The sequence below is a fragment of the Chrysemys picta genome, chromosome 3 (genome assembly GCF_011386835.1).
Source record: "Chrysemys picta bellii isolate R12L10 chromosome 3, ASM1138683v2, whole genome shotgun sequence".
Classification (NCBI taxonomy): domain Eukaryota; kingdom Metazoa; phylum Chordata; order Testudines; family Emydidae; genus Chrysemys; species Chrysemys picta.
Window position 1 is genome coordinate 146,886,861 of NC_088793.1, and position 18,875 is coordinate 146,905,735.

General features: G+C 46.1%; 1 protein-coding gene across 1 annotated transcript; it reads right to left on the minus strand.

The window, feature by feature from the left end:
- Positions 1-495: 495 nt before the first annotated feature.
- Positions 496-15,146, minus strand: LOC101949762 (epoxide hydrolase 1-like). Its single transcript, XM_005296301.5, has 9 exons — positions 14,975-15,146; positions 12,841-13,051; positions 11,166-11,346; positions 10,388-10,615; positions 8,517-8,646; positions 5,479-5,693; positions 4,639-4,747; positions 4,182-4,307; positions 496-921 (listed from the first exon to the last, which is right to left on the minus strand). The coding sequence occupies exons 1-9, from the start codon at positions 15,001-15,003 to the stop codon at positions 720-722; spliced, it is 1,431 nt and encodes a 476-aa protein (XP_005296358.1). The 5' UTR covers positions 15,004-15,146; the 3' UTR covers positions 496-719.
- Positions 15,147-18,875: the final 3,729 nt, after the last annotated feature.

An 18,875-nucleotide genomic window follows, 5' to 3' on the forward strand; every position in this document is an offset into this window, starting at 1 on the left:
ACAGCTATAGAGAGACTGAGTGGTCAGTGCTGTAACATACAACAAATGCACTGATCTACAGTGAGGCACAATTATTGTAAATGAAGTTGGAAAGCTGCCTTCTTGCGCAGGGCTATCCAGACCTTGTGGTTGAACGGTGCATTCTAACATGCTGTGCTCTCTGACCTTTGTGGCACAGTTTGCCATATGATGCTCTGTAGCCATCCAGGAAGGTGGTCTTGGACGCACATGCCTGGAAGAGTGAGACCTTCACACCTGTCACTTCCACTTCAGCTACTGAACCCAGGTCAAGTCACTCTAGAGATGAAGACAACTTGGGTGGGCTTTTCTGTGGAACCTGCTGCCCTTGCTCAGAAATAGGGGGCCATTTTATCCTTAAACTGCCAAAGTGCGGTGCAATGTTGTCACACGTTAAACAGCAACCACCCATTCTCAGGATACAGCAGGAGTTTGCCCTCAAAAATGCTCCTAGAATGAAATAGGACAAAATACGCCTACCTTTCAGTGGGAATTTAATGGTTATTTTTAAATTAAAAGCTCTAGAAATTGATTTTTAACCACCTGGCATTTTTTTGAGGCTGATAGCTGCAGCTACCAAGCAAATGGATATTTGGCTTTATAAAGTGTTATCAGAAATGCAGTTATTAATTACCTCAGGCTGGTGGTCTAGCAATGTGCGCCCATTTATCTGTGCATACTGCCTCCCGCTTGCTCATGGCTCACAGATGCTCCACCTTTCTGACCAACTGCCTGATATCCTGTGCCAGGAGTTCTGGTTCCTCGAAGGCAGCAAAATGCCCCCCACGTGGCATGTAGGAGTAGACCACTATGTTCTTGAACAACTTCTTTGCCCAGGAGTGTGGGCAATGTGCAAGCTCCTGGGGGAAAGCAGCAATGCCAGTGGGTACGTACACTCCAATCCTAAAAAAAAAAAAAAACCCCAAATCCCGTTAGGAGCTTTTTAAATCAGTGCGTGTTCTTTGTGGAGGGAGATGTTATTTAAAGCATTTGGTTCGCTTATCAATACAATGTCAGATAATCAAGCTCAATCAGATCTATTCACCAAAGAGCATTAGTTCAAGATTAATCAGCACAAATACAGAAAGATAGGGGTTAAATCATTACTACTCCATCGATGTAGGAAACAATCCACAGTGCAATCTGTTCTGGAAAAATATATACTCACTACTGAGTAGCATGTATACCTTAGTATATTACTGTGACAGAAAACTCTCCAAATTTGTTTGTATCAGGAGTACCCTAATATTTCTTTCCCATGCAGTCTGCATTGGTTGTTCAAGGTTACTGGAATTCTGTACGCAGTTTGTTGCAACAATTCAACCAGTTTGCCTATTAGTCTCACAAACCTCAGCAGAACAGTTATCTTGTTCTTGACGATCTCTACCTGTGCCAGGAACAAGAGTTCATATATTGCAGTTTAATATATTTCAGTACAGAGCATACTGGGAAAAATGGCTCACTAATACTTCTTCGTATGGGTGATATAGATTTAGAGCACCAACTATCATTTTACATTCAGATGGTTAAGCCAAGAGTAGCAGAGACTGTCGCTGCTTCATATCTGTGAATTGGGCACTGAGTTGTATGTTCCATGGTCTGTTCTGGGTGATAATTTTCCAATTTGTGCAGCAAGTATCCTCATCTGCCATGGTTTGTGCGGATGCGGTTTAGGGTTGCCCATGAACTTCGCAGGAGATCAAAGCCAGGGATCGTCTGCATCAAGTCTTTCATGAGGTGTTTGTGACTTCTTGTGAACTCCATTCAACCTTTCAAGCTTCATCAGAGTTGAAGTTGCATTGGCGAAGGTTAAACGCGTGTGTCCAAAAGGGCTTACACGACTGCGAGCAGGGGTGAGGAATGTTTGTTAAGGTCCTGATGGATGGGGAGACATTAGTTTTCCATGATCCACTACAATTCCCAAAGGGTAGTGGCATCATGACGAATGGATGGGGGAGCAATGTGCAACAGCACCAGCAGCAAAGGTGTTGGGCTCAACTTGAGGGTTCCAGTGATATACCGCACTGCAGTATTCAGTTAGACATCAACAAGTTGAGTGTAGCTACTTCTGGTCCATACCACTGCACGGTATTTGCTTCACTTTAATATAGTTATAAATCCTTTTTAGAAATGCATACTATTGGCCAACAATTTTGTCCAACAGTCCCCCATGTTGTACCCAGCCACAAAGACAAATGGAATGATTGGCTGAGAATCTTGTTTGAACCCAAGCTAAGCTCTCAAGTAGGTTAAAGCTGTTTTGATTCTCTGTAGCTGGAAATTTGAAGGGTAGTAGAAATGTAAGTGTCTAACCATTATATGTCTGCCTTGTGGTCAATTGCAATTGGACTAGTGGCAAATTAAAATAACTTGCCTCGTGTTTTAAAAACAAAAACAAAAAAACCCCCTGTAGATCATAAATCCGATTGGCCCAGTGTGAGCAGACAGGCCTGGTGACCCTGGTATGGTGAGTTTGCCTTTCTATATGTATGCTGTCATATCTTTAATTAAGGCAACTTGACATCATAAACCAAATTGAGCTGACTATTCAATGGTATAAATCGAACCTTACATTTGTTATACACTGAGGACAATACCATTTAGCTAATTGTTTGTCACTGATTAAAGCAGGCAATTTACCTTGTTCAGCATTCCTTAATGAATTGGTTTAGCTAGTTAACACACAGCTACCATAGAATCTCTTTAACCATGTGATGCTCCTTTATTTTCTGTAATTCCAAAATTTGTATTTGTATTTTGTTAAAACCTTTGAACAGTTTCACACATCGTATGTAGTATACCTTTTTTCAATGGCCAGACCATCAGTACCAGGCACCATAGGTTTAATAACTGGTTGGATGCTGATGTTTGAAATATTTGACATATCTTTTGATATTTTCCAAATCTGCTGACTGTAGTTGCTGGTAGGGCCTGCACTGACACAGCAAATTGAGTCATGGCCATAGGTACTGCTGCCTCCTGGGAGTGCCTCCCTTCTTCTGGGAGGCATCTGAAGAAGTGAGGTTCTTACCCACGAAAGCTTATGCTCCCAATACTTCTGTTAGTCTCAAAGGTGCCACAGGACCCTCTGTTGCTCCCTTCTTCTGGTTTACTACTTAGGCTGGAGAGATAGTATGTGCCATTCAGGCTCTGAAATGCTTCCACTGAAGAGGTAAATCGCAGTGTTGGACTAGAAACAACCACAGACAGCTTCTAGAACAGCTTTGCGTGCTCTAGACTAGACCAGTTTAACACTTAAATGTGTGTGGCAGGAGCCCACACCCTCCCATGTAATTGATCCATCTCCTCTCAGTAACTGATTGCATTTTAAAGCCCCTGTTGCTGTTGTACATAGACCCCCTATACAAATCTAAAGGAATCAATTCCACCCTAAAGGACAATTTTCTCAGTTTCCCTATAGTGCCTGAAACTAATGGTAGCCAGTCTTGGGGTGGGAAGGGAGGAATCAAGCTCAGCAAAGTGCTCCTGCTTAGCCTTATCAGTGGCAGTCAGCTCTTTACTAACCCAAAGCTAATACCTGTTCAGCATACCAAATTCCAGATAGGCAGCCCTGTTCTGCTTAACTACATTAACACACTACCACCTCTCCTAGAAGGCCACTCCCTTTGTAATATCTTTTCTAAATTCTCCTTCCATGTGTTCCCTCTTTACTTATAGCTGTAGCTCCTAGTTGTAGTCTGTCTAAAAGTGATTACTTTCTAATTCCCTTACTAATTCAGTGAAACTGTTGACCAAAAGGGAGAAGCTCATGAGTGTAGGAGACAGAACTTTCACAGGAGCTAGCCTCAGACTAAACTCACTCCCAGAAGAACTAAGAAGAGCTCTGTTTTGAACACATCACATACAAAACCCATGGCTGTGACCTCATGTTCCTTCAAGAAATTCTATACGTCACCACTCACCTCTACATTCCAAAAATAATCAAGCTATTTCTCCTATAGGTTGAGGGGTGGGGGAGGGGGAAGAACACATCCTGTTTGTTATAGTGATAGTACCAATACAAGAACCTGGATTGATTTGTTTTTGAAATATGTGGGAGGAGCTCAACTACTACAATGATGGAGCCATATAAGTACCTAGACAGTTTATTCTATATGCCTGCAATGATGTCTAGCCTGCATCTCGTCCCACCCCTTCTTTACCTGGCATCGGGAGCAGTGTTGGGGTTCTTGGAAAGATTCTCCTTGTAGAAGCGCATTGAGGGCACAATAGATGAAGTTACCCAATAAATCATCACATTGGTCAAAAGGTCATCCATAGAGAATTTCCTATTGAGGGATAAACCAGAGAAGCATCACTGTCACAGGGGCTACTTTCTGCACATTATCAGGTACATGCCCTGAAGAGTGGACAGCATATCTGTTCTCCACTCATCACTTGGCCCTAAGCTAAGCTGTAGAGCACTGAGCGTTGGTGCAGTAGTGCTGCAGTCAGTCCATTACAATTCTAAACTGCAAATTGCCTTGTGTATGTTCCCTTGCCCTCTACTAAATTTACTCTCAGTGGTGGATTGTCTCACCTCCCCTATTGTTGTGAGCAGCCTTCCTTTAGTTACATTTCTCCCTCACACCCATTCATTGGCATGCCATTGTTCCATACCTCTCCAGACCTCCATTGTCCATGTCCCGGAATGATCTATCGGTCCAGGTAGAGAACTTCTCCAGAATGTATGCAGCAAGTCCAATGGGGGAGTCGTTTAGTCCACTGCCTAATTCAGGAAAGCAACAGAAGAGCTCTCAGGTTCACATGGCACTGTATTACCTCCACTAAGGATAAACTGGACTTCCAGAAAGTCTCCCAGAGGGATCAAGCAGAGACTCTGGATACTACCCATCTTTGTGCTATTCCATTTGGGACAGTTTAGTACTGGCAGAGCCCAGATTGTCATTCTCAGACCCCCTAGTTTTTTAATGCAGAGAAAAGCCAAGAACTAGGACAGTCATGATGGTGGCAGTAATGGCACGATGGGCAAGTGTCCAAAGGAACTACACTTTAAAGGAGGCAGGAAGTGGGGATAGCATTCCCAAAAAATCGGTGTGAATAGAACAGGTCAGCAGGTTCTAAGTGCCCTTAGTCAGTGTTTATGAAGGTGGAAGGGTAAGAATGCTGTGCACCCACTATCCTTTTCTTACCCATGCTTTGTGAACCAAAATATAATAAATGCAGCATTTATATAGCATATTATCTGTTCATCTGGTGGGATAGGGAAGTATTTTACAGTTAAGGAAACAGTCAAATGGAGATACAGTGACTTGCTGAAAGCCATTTGTAAGATTGTTAGAACTTGACTAGAACTCTGGAGTTCCTGGTTCCTAGTCCTTTGCTCAGTCCATATTGCTTCTCAAACATTCTAGGCCTTTGTCCAGATCTGACAGGTATCTCATGGACCACATGTGTCTATTATACGAACTCCACAGTCATGTGGAGACTGTACTCTACCTGCTGTGTCTGGCTTGGTGGCCTGGATGTGCAAATACCCGGTCTCCCGCAGAAGTTCATACACGTTCTTCTCCAAGTATGGGTATAAGCGGCGGGCGTCTTCCCTGGTGAGGCCCACCAGCCATGGCACATAAGCCCCCAGCAGTAAAGACACCAGCCTCCCCAAACCTCCTGAGGTGATGAAGACTAAATTCAGATGAAGCCCTTTCACGGACCTGGAACCAATGGTATTGAGGAATATAATAAGAATCAGCAATATGGATTAACAACAACAACAGAGAACAAAAGGGATCTTGTCTCCAGGTTCCCTCTGAAATACAGAGCTGTGCTAGGACAGCAACACTGCACTAGGCCCATTGGTACTTCCAGAAGAATGTCTTTCTCCTAACCATACATAGCTGTTCAGGCACGTGTATTCACAATTCCCTTACGTGAAGACATGTAGCAAATAGACTAGAGATAGCGTAGCTGATACAAGCACCAGCACAGCTGTGTTGGGGAGGACAGAATAACTACAGCAGTCTTAGACTCCCATTTGACTTGGCATGGCACAGCCATCACTGTGGCTTGGGTTGTTCTCCTCAGAGCCTCATTTTGAACCCTAGATAATGAGGACTTCATTGTGCATTTTCTGAGAAGCCTGTGGTGAACCACACATGACTCTAAAGCTGCCAGAGACTCCCTGCCCTGGATGCTAGCTGCACCTCACAGTCCTCCTCCTACATGGGGCCAGATCCTCAAAAGTATTTAGGTGCCAGACTCCCATTGAAATCACTGGGAGTTGTGAGCCTCAATACTTTTAAGGATCTGGGCCATGATGACTAACTCCTTTAGTGTCTTCTTCCTTGATTTGGTCTCCTTTCACCTATGGAGCTAACATGGAGCACGTGCTTTACAACAACTCACTGTCTAAGGCTGTGTCTACATTGCACTTTTGTCAGTAAAACTTTTGTTGATCAGAGGTGTGGTTTTATTTTGCCAGCAAGAGAACTCTCTCCTGCCGGCAAAGAACAGCTACACGGGAGACCTTATAGTGGCACAGCTGTGCAGCTGTAAGATACGTAGTGTGGACATAGCCTAACATTTAACTTCCTCTTCTAAGAGCAGCCTCATGTTTCTCCTCCACCCAGATGTTCTAAACTTGCATTTTAGGCGGGGAAGGAATGTATATTTCATGCTACCATTTAACCTCTCAAAAGGTTTCTCAACCAGATTTGAATCTCCTCATTACCTCTCCTTTCTGATTTGGAAGAGAGATCACCGGGTGGGCCTATTCTAAGCCTTAAGGCTGCGTTGGAGAATGGAATGGAGAGAGCACAGTTCACATTCACAGCTGACTCAAAGCTGGGAGTGATCATAGAATATCAGGTTGGAAGGGACCTCAGGAGGTCATCTAGTCCAATCCCCTGCTCAAAGCAGGGCCAATCCCCAACTAAATCATCCCAGCCAGGGCTTTGTCAAGCCTGACTTTAAAAACCTCTAAGGAAGGAGATTCCACCACCTCCCTAGGTAACCCATTCCATCACAAATACTTTAGATAAGGTTGAAATATGAATGCAATAGAACAAGCTTGAGAAATGGGCTGAGATCTATGAAACGGGAATGAATAAAGATGAATGCAAAGAAGGGGGTATATGTAAGAGGGAATAATCCAATGCACAAAACCAGAATGGAAAAGAGGAGCTAGGCAGCGGCAAAGCATCCCCAAGAATGATCTGGATTTGGGGGGGTAGAGTGCAGGATAAACTCAACAGGAGTCAGCTATGCATTGTTGCCTGTACTGATTTGTATTATCAGGATGGCTGTGTAGATTAGCCGTGAAGCCAGAGCTGTAGCCTTACATTCAGCTTGGGCCCTCACTGTGGCAAACATTTTTAAAAAATGGCCACTAATTTTGGGTGTCAAACTTGAGGTATCCAAAAACTGGGACACTCGACATTAATGGCCATTTAAAAAAATGTGGATCTATGCTATTTCTTTTTTAAAAAGGACACTAACTCTATGGAGAGAGTCCAAGTGACAGCAACATACATAGGAAAAAATATGGACAAATCAGAGGAAAGAAGAGTGCTTTACTCAAGATGAAACAACTCTACAAATGCAAAGGGGACTGGGACCAATTCTCAATCAGCTTCACAGATTCCAGTTATGGTGCTTGTTTTGGGGTCAGTTTACATCCTAGGATCTCTCTACTAATTATGTATTATGGTAGGTCAGGAACCATGTTCCAACTCTAGCTAAGGAAAGCTTAGACCCCCTTACGGGATTGTAGCTTTGCTTCTTGCTCTAGAATCCAGACTACTGCCTACCAGCGATGCAGAAAAGTCAAGAGAAATAGTTTCAGAATCCTCCTGACTCCTGGTCACCTGGAGACTGCTCGTCAGCTATATTTTGGTAAAGATTCTCTGGGCTAGGGCTGTTCAAACAAGAGCTGTACAGATAACTTGGCAGAAGTCTGAGGACTGATGTTAATCCCTATCCGTTGGAGAAGATGGCAAGCATCTGAATCCTTAATACAAGGGTGCGGCTTGCAGAGGTGACAGCTCACAGAATGTAATGCTCCAACTGAGTTGCCTGACTGCTTGCTGGGATGTGTAGTCTGCATGCACCTCAACTCTGTGTTAAAGAGGAGCGTGATCAGCATTCACACTCTGGTCATCACTGTTCTGAATACTGCCAAACCCAAACATTCCAAAATCTGGAGCCAGGCCCTACAAACCATGAGATTTTTTAAAAATCAGTATATTATGGGTTCTTTCCATTTTCCTTTTGATTTTTAAGCATTTAGGGTTCATATTTTTCAGTTCTCTCCAACTACAAGGACTAGAAATGTTCTTTTATTTTTTAAATGGATGATGAGATTCTTATGTAGCCACGTGACTTCAGGAGCTGGGGAGCAAGATTCCAAATATCACAAGACTAGGGATAAAACTACCAGAGTTGGCAACAATGTGTCCTGAGTACAAGGGGGAGGGCAGGGAGTGTCATAGGAACCAGAACAGACAACTATCCCTCTCCTAACCCCCTTTGCCACTCACTTTGGCAGCATCTGGGCCATGTTTACGGTGATCCGAGAGCCCCAATCTCCCCCCTGTACATAGAACTCCTGGAAACCCAGTCTCTGCATCAGCTTGTGAAATATCCGAGCAGCAGCCAGCGTGTCAAAACCTGTGCATAAGGAGAAACCTATTATTAAACACCTGTTCTCCCTCAGTGAAGAATCACTGATACCACCGGGGACACAGGTCAATGTTCTGTTGGGTATTGCCTAATACTAGTCCTCTGGATCACAGTGAAGGGAGACGTGGCGATTGGAAGGCTTCCAATTACCTCTACATTCCTAAACTCCACACCCACCCCTAGAGCTTTGTGACCTCAGCCCTATGGACCTTCCCAATATCACTGCAAAAGACTAACTCTTCTCTGGCAGATGGAGTTGACCCATTATCACAAAGCAGTTAGCACACTGGGGTTAAAAGGCCAAGAAATGAGTGCATTGCAACCATTTCAGTGTCCCATGGGGAAGACAAGCACTGAAAGCACCAGAAGCCTAGAATAAAGCAGATACCAGCTGCCTTCATCCTAGTATGGAGAGATTGGGTCCCAGACTGTAGACAGCCAGGTCTCTTGGATCATCATTAAGAAGCACTGTAAGGGTGCAGGGTGCTTTCCCAGATACAACATAGGGCACAGACTCTCCTTCCCTCTTCACTTCTGCCTTCTCCACCTTGCAGTTCATCCAAATTAATCTTTCTCCCCATACCTGCACCCTCCATCCTCAAATCCCTTCACTGGCTTCCACTTAGTCTCCAGCATCAAGTTCACATCCTTGCTCTTCCCATTTAAAGCTTTGCTGTCTCCAGCCCCTCCCCCCCCATTTCCCCTTCTTCCACTCCCTATTCTCTGTTCCTGTTGCCTCCTTCACTCATCCTGCATCTTCTCTCAGGACACCTTATGGGCCTGTAACAGCCTCCCAATTAAGGTTCCCAGCGCCTTCCCTTATCTCCTCCAACCACCACTGGAACACCCCCCCCCCCCCCCCGATCCATGAAGTGTCCTGGCTCTAATGACCACCCATCTCACATTGCCCCATGGTCTATTGCACCCCTATTCCTTTGGGGAAGGGATCTGTTAGGTATACATCACCCCATTGTACAGCATGGTGTTCACTTATTGTGCTACATACATCAGAAAGAGCTGGCACAGAAGAGGACTTGCTGGCTCAGGGGGGTCACAGAATAGGATACAGAGTCTTTCACTTCTAGGACCCTGGTTCCTTACTGGTTCCAGGCTGGGGGGACTGGCGGGGGTGTCTCAGGGAAGTGGTAAATGGACTATGGAGCCTATTGTCTATGGGGCATCAGTTCCACTTCAGCCCAAGGTTGGGGTGACTGGCTGTCTTGGGGTGTGTGTGTAGAAAATAAGATATGGAGCCTTTTACCAGGGCAATAATTACCTGGCTCACAAGACTAGGGCACAAAGCCTTTCACTTTCAGGGCATTTAGTGGACTGTGTGACTTGAGCTGCAAGTCCGAGTCCAGTTCCCGCTGGACACGTCAACAACACAATCATCGTCATAAATGCCCCCTCCCCTCCAGCCCAGCAGAGACACCAAGGACTGACCAGTTTCTGGAGCATGAATTGCCCTCTCATATTTAGGTGTGATCCCTAGAGGTCAGGGGAGGCAGGTTGAGAGAAGTCTGCCCTGACCTTGCCCCTGCTGTACCTGTTCTGTGGATACCAGTCTCTAGGGCCATCAATCCATCACCAGATTTGCTTTATTAAAAGAGCAGGTGAAGAACCCAACTCCCAATGTTCAGAATTTAACCCATGGTTCCAGGGTTGTCTCCCAGATGCTATTCCAGAAAGCACTGGGATTCTAATTAACTCCCTCCTGCCCATCACTCACCTCGTTGGTGAGGTGCCTCGGAGAAGCCATAGCCTGGGATGGATGGACAGATGACCTCAAACACCACATCCTCATTCAGGCCGTGCCCAGCTGGGTCAGTGAGCAGTGGGATGATCTTATAGAACTCATAGAAGGAGCCAGGCCAGCCATGCACCATCAACAAAGGCCTGGCTGCCTGACCCTTGGGGATGCCAGGGGGCTTCACATGGACAAAATGGACTTCAATCCCTGCCACAAACCCAAGAGAAACAAGTTAATGCTTCAGTTGCTTCTCAGCTCCTGGCCTAGACCCTAAAGGAGAGAGGCAAATTCCTAGCCAGTGTTCACGGCAGAGCCACACAGAGACCCACAGCAGAGAGGGGAAGCTGCTCAGTTGGAGCTGGGAGGGGGACGCCCTGTACCCCTTTGGGTTTATGTTTGCTCCTTTGCGGAGGAGGAATAACGCCACAGTGAGAGAGGCCCAGACCCCAGCAACTGTGTCTGTTGGGAAAGGAGTCCTCAATTTGTCCTTCTGAAGCTGATTCCTGTGAGGTGGTGACCCTAGCAGACAATGGATGCCTTGGATACCTCAGCCTGCTTTACTGTATCTCAGTGCAATGGAGGGGTGATTCATGAGAGAGGGGACAGGGCAATGGGGCAGCTAGACAAAGGAAATAGAGGGAACTTATTAGGAGCACCAGGGCCGCTAGGGGAGCAATAGGTGGGTGCTCCGTGGAGGAAGAGGCACCAGGACCTCTGGAGGAGCCAAAGGGAGCATTCAGGGGCAGCTGAGACTCACCTTCAATAGTTGTTTTGAAATGTGGATATTGGTTCACAATTTCCAGCTGCTTCTGCCAGTCAAACTGGTTCCTCCAATAGGCAACAACTTTCTGCAGGTAGGTGGAGTTGAAACCATACTGGAAGGCGACTCCCTCAAGTGGCGGTGTGTAGCGGGCCTGGTCCAGGCGCTGGTGCAGTTCCTGCAGAGGGAGAGTTCCCACACTGCTCCATCCCAGGCCAGGCTCACAGGGGCTGCTCTCAGTGCCCATTACCCGCTGGAGGAGATGTTCTAACAGGGGAGCCAAGGATAAAGTCTCCTGCCTGCCCAGGGCCTTAAAGAGGCAGCTCTGCTTTCTATATCACTATCTGGGGCCCAAAGGACACTGTCCAGGCAGCCACATGCCACACAGGGCCTCCTAGATCAGGTATATAGTGAAAATATGTTTTGTATGTTATTGGTTAGAACCGGGAACTAGGGACTGAACTCCTGGGTTCTACTGCTGGCTCTGCCTCTGACTTGCTATGTCACCTTGGTCAAATCACTTCCCTTCTGTGTCTCAGTTTCCCTGTCTATACAGTGAGGTAATCCTACTGACCTAATGCAGATTAGGGGCTGGGAGGCTGTTAATAACTGTAAAGGGCTTTGAGCTCCTTGGAGGAAAGGTGGGTAGAGGAGGCTGCTGCGTGGAAGTGCCAGGTTCTAGTCTAATAGCATTCTCCTAGAGAGCCTAAAGCATCCTGCTCGGTGAAACACCTGGGTTTCACCCTCTCTTTTTACCATGGTGCTGGGTTATGAGCCCTGGGAGCTGAAGGCGTCTTTTTATCCATAATATGGATCTGGCATGGAACCCCGTACTGCCCCTGCAAATGTGCCTCACCCCTGCCCTAGAGGGACAGTCTCCAAGGCCTGTTCAGTCCTTGCAGCCTGAGCAGAAACACCAAACAACAGAGATAACTGGTGCCAGATGCAGGGTGGTTTTGTGATCTGGCCACTCAACATGAGCAGCTCCTCAATCAAATCAAATGACAGCAGCTTTCAATCACTACTGACAGGGACTGGAGTGGAACTGGTGACCTAAAGGTGAAACTCTCCATTGCTCAATCCTAGTTACCTGCCCTGCCCACTACTAGTAAATTAGAGTCTTAGTGATAGGCCTAGTCTGCACTTTCCCATAATAGTTCTGCCAGTGCTCCTCACCCCCGACCTGCAGCCCCCCACTATCCCAGTGCTGGATTCCCCACACACAGCTCAGCTGATGCCCTCAATCCTGACCTGCAGCCCCTTGCTATTCCTAAACCCATACAGACAGCTCTACCATTCAATACATCTCAGTCTCCACCAGCAGCAGCAGCAGCCTCTGCTGTTTCAGGCATAGGCCTCTCAGCAGAAACTGTCTTGGACTCTGTGGAGATTTTGATCAACTTCCCTTAGACTGGGGCTCAGAAAACTCAGTTATTTTGTGATCTATTTGGAGTAGAACTCAAGTGTGGAGGGATGGATAGCCAATACATTGTCCCATGGTGCCAGACTGCTGTGCTGGAGTATTCAAGTACAATGCTAAGGTCACTAGGTCATCACCTTGAAGCAGTTAGATGGATCTGACTGGCTAACTCTACCTCTCTGCTTTCTACTCTCCACCAGCTGCCCCTCCCTGGATACCTCTCCCAGTTCCCTATTTCTCAGTCAGTGATACCTGAATTTCCCTGTCAGAGGTTTCAATTTGGAAGGATCGGATCCGCTCATCTTCTTTCTCTCTTGGGGGCCTCTCGCCTGAGCCCCACCATCCATCTCCCATTTCTAGAGTCTTGATCTTCCGTCTAGACAGGAGCCAACAAACCAGGAGCCCTCCAGCTCCCAGAGCAGCAGGGGCCAGAATTATACTCCTCCAGGGATATTTAAAGGACCTAGGAAGACACAAGATGCTTGCATTCAGGAACAAAAGCTTCAAGACACTGAGACTGCACCAAGACCCATATACATACATGGTGAGTTTGGGAGGGGATGAGCACCCACAACTCCTATGAAGTCAACAGGGGCCATGAGTTCCCATCACCTCAGGAGATCAGGCCCTAGGTGTCCCTCCCAAGTTGGGGACACCCAGAATGAGTGGCCAGCTCTGAAGATGTTGGCCTAAGAGCCTGGAATCAGGTTAGAAACAGAACAACAATTTCAATAAGAGCTGAACTGAACTGCACCAGCTGATTATAGATTATATCTGTCACCTTTTGAATCACAGACTGAAACTCATCTGTGTATACATGCTTGCTTGCTTGAACCTGTAAATAACTCTAATTTCTTTTTCCCAGTGAATAAACCTTTAGTTAGTTTATTACAGGATTTGCTACAAGCGTTGTCTTTGGTGAGATATCTAAGGTACAGATTGATCTGGGGTAAGTGACCGGTCTTTGGGCACTGGAAAGACCCTGAATATTTTGTGATTTTTGACTGACCATTTATCACTAAGTCCAGCTTGCCTGGGTGGCAAGATAGACTGCAGAGCCCAAGGGCACTGTCTATGACTCCATAGTAAGACTGGTGTAGTGATCTAGGAGTTCAAATTGGTTACTCAGTTGATGAAATCTAATTACAGAACATGTCACCAGTTTGGAGCATCTACCTGGTTTTGACAGTCTGCCCTGAGGTCGGCCACTCCAGACAGCGTGACAAGGGCCATCTCTGTCTGCTGCCCCCATTCCTTCCCCAGGGCTGTCACTCTCTAGGGCCCATACTCACCATGACACTGGCCCTATATCATATTGCAATATGGTGATGTAAACTCAGGCTTATCTAGGAAAGTGTCACGTAATCAGGGCAGGCACCAGCAAATATGAGGTATCATTTAAAGCCATTCAATCATCCCTCAGCTATGTGGTCTCCCCCTCCAAGCCTTGCTCCAGCTCTTCTGCCAGCTGTGGGAATAGTGATGTGTCTAGACCTGGCGTGGGGGATTGTGGAGGAAGTTAGGAGGGTCAGGAAAGGAGATTTGTGGAGACACAAAGAGTGTGAGGGGCTGCCCTGTGCCTAGCCAGGGCAGTGAAAAATGGGGAGACAGCTGCATTTGCTCCCGCTCCCACTCCACCCACACGATCTGGAACAGAAACAGCTCTTGGTGGGCTAGGGTTGCCACCTCTGAGGTGCAAAAAAAAAAAGGGAGATCCTGCTGATCCTGAGCCAATAAAACTGGCCAGCTGGCAGTGTGACCGGAGCACCCCGACAGATCTCCCAGGACAACTACCGCAAAAAAAGGACGATCCTGGGAAAACCTAGACGGGTGGCAACCTGAGTTACTGGAGACCCCGCGGCTGAAATGGGGCAACATTCTCTGAAACAACCCCAGTCAAGTTGCTGAGCAGGAGGCTCCTATCAGTTCTGCCTGCCAAGAGGGAGCAGGGCTCCTGAGAACAAAAAGCCTAAGCCGCCCCCTTCATGGTGCTTTCCGGGCACTGAGCAGTTTACGCAACAGGTAATCGAATCCCCGTGCACTTAAATCCCAGAGGTTTAGCTGCTTGGAGGCCTGAAATACAGAGTATCATGGCAGGTTATGGCACCAATTCAGCGCTGAGCAGCTTTAACCCTGCTAATCCGCATCAAGTGGCTCAGATCAGCAGCCCCTTGACTGCCCCAAAGCAGAGTTCACTAGCAAAGATTTCTCAGTCCAAATGGAATGGCTACATTGGGTAGTGTTCCATTCCCAGCATTAGATTAGTGCTGGAGCTTGGACTAAGGGCCCTGTTGGACTTCACCCCTCTGCCATGATTCTGGATGACTAACAGCACAACCCCATAGCACTCGCCCCCAAAGAGCTCTCCTGCACCTGCTGCACTCACCGGACACTCTGAAGGATTTGCTGCCACATGTCTGTACAGGTGCCTGTGACTTGCAGTTCAGTTCAGCCCAACTCTAGTGCTGGACTTAGAAACTCACGGGCCCCAACTGCAGCTACCGCCTTCTCTGTTTTCTCCGTGACGATGCAAACGACCTATATATAGTCTACTAGTGCCACCTGTTGCCTTAGTGTGGAATTGCAGATGGCCCAGTCACCTGGGCACCTCTCCAATTCATCTGTAGTTTTGGATGAGACAAAAAAGTGAGACCTCGTCCTAAGCATCAGGGTGTTCTAGCTGCATTCTAGCCTAGGGAATCATATTTTGCCTCCCTAACATTCCAGTGCAGTCTCATTTGGATAAAGGATTCTCCTTCACTTCCTGTCCTAAACTGCCTTGTAGTACCATTAGTGCAGAATGGCTGCTGTATTTCACCCCTGAGATGCTGACACTTCATTGATGGAGGAAGAAATTTTCTGTGTCTATGCAGTGTTCCAGGTGAAATGGAACAATTAATAGATTTCAAGACCAGAAGAAACAATTGTGATCATCTAGTCTGACCTCCTGTGTAACACAGGCCAAAGACTTTCCCTGAAATAATTCATGTTTGAACTAGAGCATGTTTTTTAGAAAAACAACAATCATTGAGATCCTTGGTGCTGAAGTCCCATTTGCTGAGAGAGTCTCTCTGCATTTTCAGGGCAGCCTGCACCTCTGGCAGTGGGAGGAAAATGGGTTCCCTAGGCCTTTCAGAGCCTGGCATTTGGATTCATAAGCAGAGACTGGATTAAGAAATCAAGTGAATGAGGAGCAACAGAATGAAGAATTAGAACCCAACCACGTGGAAGGCAGCTGGGAAATCCTGTAAGAATGCTAATTAAAGTGCAACGGACTGTGATCTCTCTGAAATGAAGGAGAGCCTAGGGGACACCTTACACTGGGAAATCTTTATTATTTCTTTCTTAGCAGTAAATACAAGTGAAGTGGCCTGTGCAGTTAGATGAGGAAGTGGCTCAAAGATCCCAAGGTAAAATCCTCTGTATGAGGAATGCTGGAAAGGAACCAACATAGATAGTTAAGGCTCCAAAGAGAAAGATAAGGGCTGAATGAGTTACTCCTGGCAAAGGAGAATCAGATGGACTTTAGCTAAGATATAAGGGGAGACAGTTTGGGGCCATTAATAAAAAGGAGGCAAGGGGAGATAAATAAATGATGATCCTGGTATGGTTGAGACTGCATTTTAAATAGGGGTCTAAAGCATTGAAGTTTCGTCTGTGAGGAACTGAGGAAGCCCTGAAGGAAAAGAGAGTGCAAGGGAATCCTGGGAAATCGTCTGCTCTTGGACTGCTGCAGTTATCTTTCTACCCAGTAAACAAGAATACTTTTCTGTTATATTGCTACCTCTAGTGGCCAAAATGCAGAACATTTGGCAGGAGTAGCTATAGCTGAATTCAACAAGACTTTCATATCATTTTAATGTGAGTCCTAAGTCCACGCATTTTCTCAGGGAGATATCTGGTCTGAACTACAAAACTCTTTACTATCTACTTGATTCCCCCTTTTCTCAATACATCTGAAACGAGCAGAGTTGACCACATGGAATATGCTGATTTTCCTCCAGACACGCTGCAAATTAAATCAGCTGCTGGCAGCTCTCTCACACTTTTACCCTAGAGTTTTACTGCTGACCTGCCCTTCTAAAAATGGCAACGCTACTGTTCTGTACAGTTGTGGGTTCCAACACTGTCAGTTGTAGTGCTTGCTTAGATTACTGCAGAATACCCCCATCGTAGGAGGGAAAGCACCCTGGAGTTTGAATGATGAACATTTAACAAGACAATCTGTCTCGATTCAGAACAGAATTAAATTAAGCAGTATCAAACTTGTAATCTTAAATACACGTTGCAAACATTAACAGATTCATCCTGAGAACATGCCAAGGAAATGGATAAAGGATTATTTTCCTCCCCTGCTTACAAATGGGAAACTTTCCCTAGCCATGGTTGCAGCAGGTTCTAGCACCTGAGAACCAGGAACTAACAGGAAATTGACAAGATTTTAAAGCAAAACTGACGCCTCTCCAATTTCATTGTCCAAACTGAGTGAAAGGCAGAATGCAAACAAGCAGTATCAATAAGGAAAAGTCATGTTTATCTTTACAATTATTTCAGTCCTCTCAGGAGTCATTAGTGACATAAGGAAGGACAGGATGGGTGGCTATTAACAGAATGGCTTTGCAGTTTCTCATTAATGTCACTGCTTTTCATTAATGAGAGGTGCAGAATTTGTCCCATTTTGTTGCCCTTAAGTTTGATTCCCAGGCACAATACTTGTCCTGGAGCAAAGAGAAGAGAATTCAGTCTCCATTCTACCTAGGGCATACAGACAGGTACATACATACATACATTCTTAGGACAATATTCCACCCAGGAGCTGTAAGAGGAACTCAAGAGAAGCCCTGGAGCTCTTACTCCCTTCCCAGTCTGGTCTCTAAGGAGATCAAAAAACACGAGTATTATTAAAGCCATATCTGATCGGATGGAACGTGTAGGGCGGTGGACAGGGAATTAACTCACCCAGTGCTCATTAACAAAAATACAAATTCCCCACTCACCCTGCTGACATTCCCCAAGCGGCTCTGACTACTTTAGCTGTGGGATTCATTATCTTCATAGCAAGCAGGCTTCTACTAACAATGCTTTCTTTTGTACAGCTGTTTGCTGTGCCTATCCGGCGTGCAGCAAAGTGAGGAGCAGGACCTACTGCTCCATGACTTTGCTGAGCTTCCCCGGCCCAGCTGCTTTTAGATCGTTCAGAAAAAAAAGGTGGCAAAGAAATTTGCCCTAATGCACTTCAGTCTAGCAGATATAACTCCCAGGCTTGAGAGATGCTGGCAGCCTGCAGCCGCTGCACAGCCAGCATCTATTATAGGGGATTGCAAACCTTTTAAGGGCATGACCCATATTTTAATAGAGAGAGAGTTTCTTGGACATCTCCCCTCCCCTTTGCCATTGCACTTTGCTCCTGATGATCATTGCATATCACCCCTATAATGACTATAGCAAACGCTCTCATGGCAAAGTAATAGTAAGCATTTGAGTGTATTTTAGCTCCAGTTTAGCACCTGGAAACAAGCAGAAGCCGTCACAGCGTAACCTGCCAGCTCACTACACACTAGCAGCAAGGGCTCCACAGATCAAAGTCTGAGCACCTGCCGCTTGAAAAGGCACCTGGACATACCTTGAGTTTGAAAGGATCTCTCCAGTGCTCAATTTGTAATGAAAGAGGTGCTGGGCTCAAGCAATTTTTTTACATTAATAACTGATGCAGCAAACCCAGAGGTGCCAGGGCTATGAACTGACAAGCCCAGAGGTGCTGCGGCTCAGCTCTGGCACAAATTAAGCACCGGATCTCTCTATAAAACTAACTCCTATGCTATGGGCCAAAAGCAGCACTCCTTGTTATTTTTGCTGACACAGACTAACACGGCTACCACTCTGAAACCTGCAATAATTTTGTGTGTATTGGGTTCCCTCTGGTGGACATAAGGAGTTCATAGCATCAGTGATAACAGTACTTTCCGCCATTCTAGCACCTTCATCAAAGGATCTCAAAGGCCTTTACACACGTCAATGACTTAAGCCTCACAAGTTAGTATCCTTATGCCTTATCCCTGTTTTACAGAGAAAAGAAAACTGAGACAGTGAGAGGGAAACTGGCGACTTATTCATGGTTCCCAGTGAGTCAGTGACAGAGCTGACACTAGAGCCCAAGAGTCCTGACTCTCAGTCTTGTGCTTTTGTATCTTGGGGTAGGGGTAGACGGTAACTTGTAAAACCTAAAACAACCATTGTGATCTTCAGAGTCACTGTGAGCCTCTGGCTTGAGTTTGTGGAGGTGACTG

Coding starts and splice junctions, on each gene's coding strand:
- LOC101949762 (XM_005296301.5), bottom strand. CDS start 15,003: ATGTGGCAGCAAATCCTTCAGAGTGTCCG. Junction 13,052..14,974: donor CAAATCCTTCAGAGTGTCCG/GTGAGTGCAGCA, acceptor GTGTCTTCCTAG/GTCCTTTAAATATCCCTGGA. Junction 5,694..8,516: donor ATGGCCCAGATGCTGCCAAA/GTGAGTGGCAAA, acceptor CATTGGTTCCAG/GTCCGTGAAAGGGCTTCATC.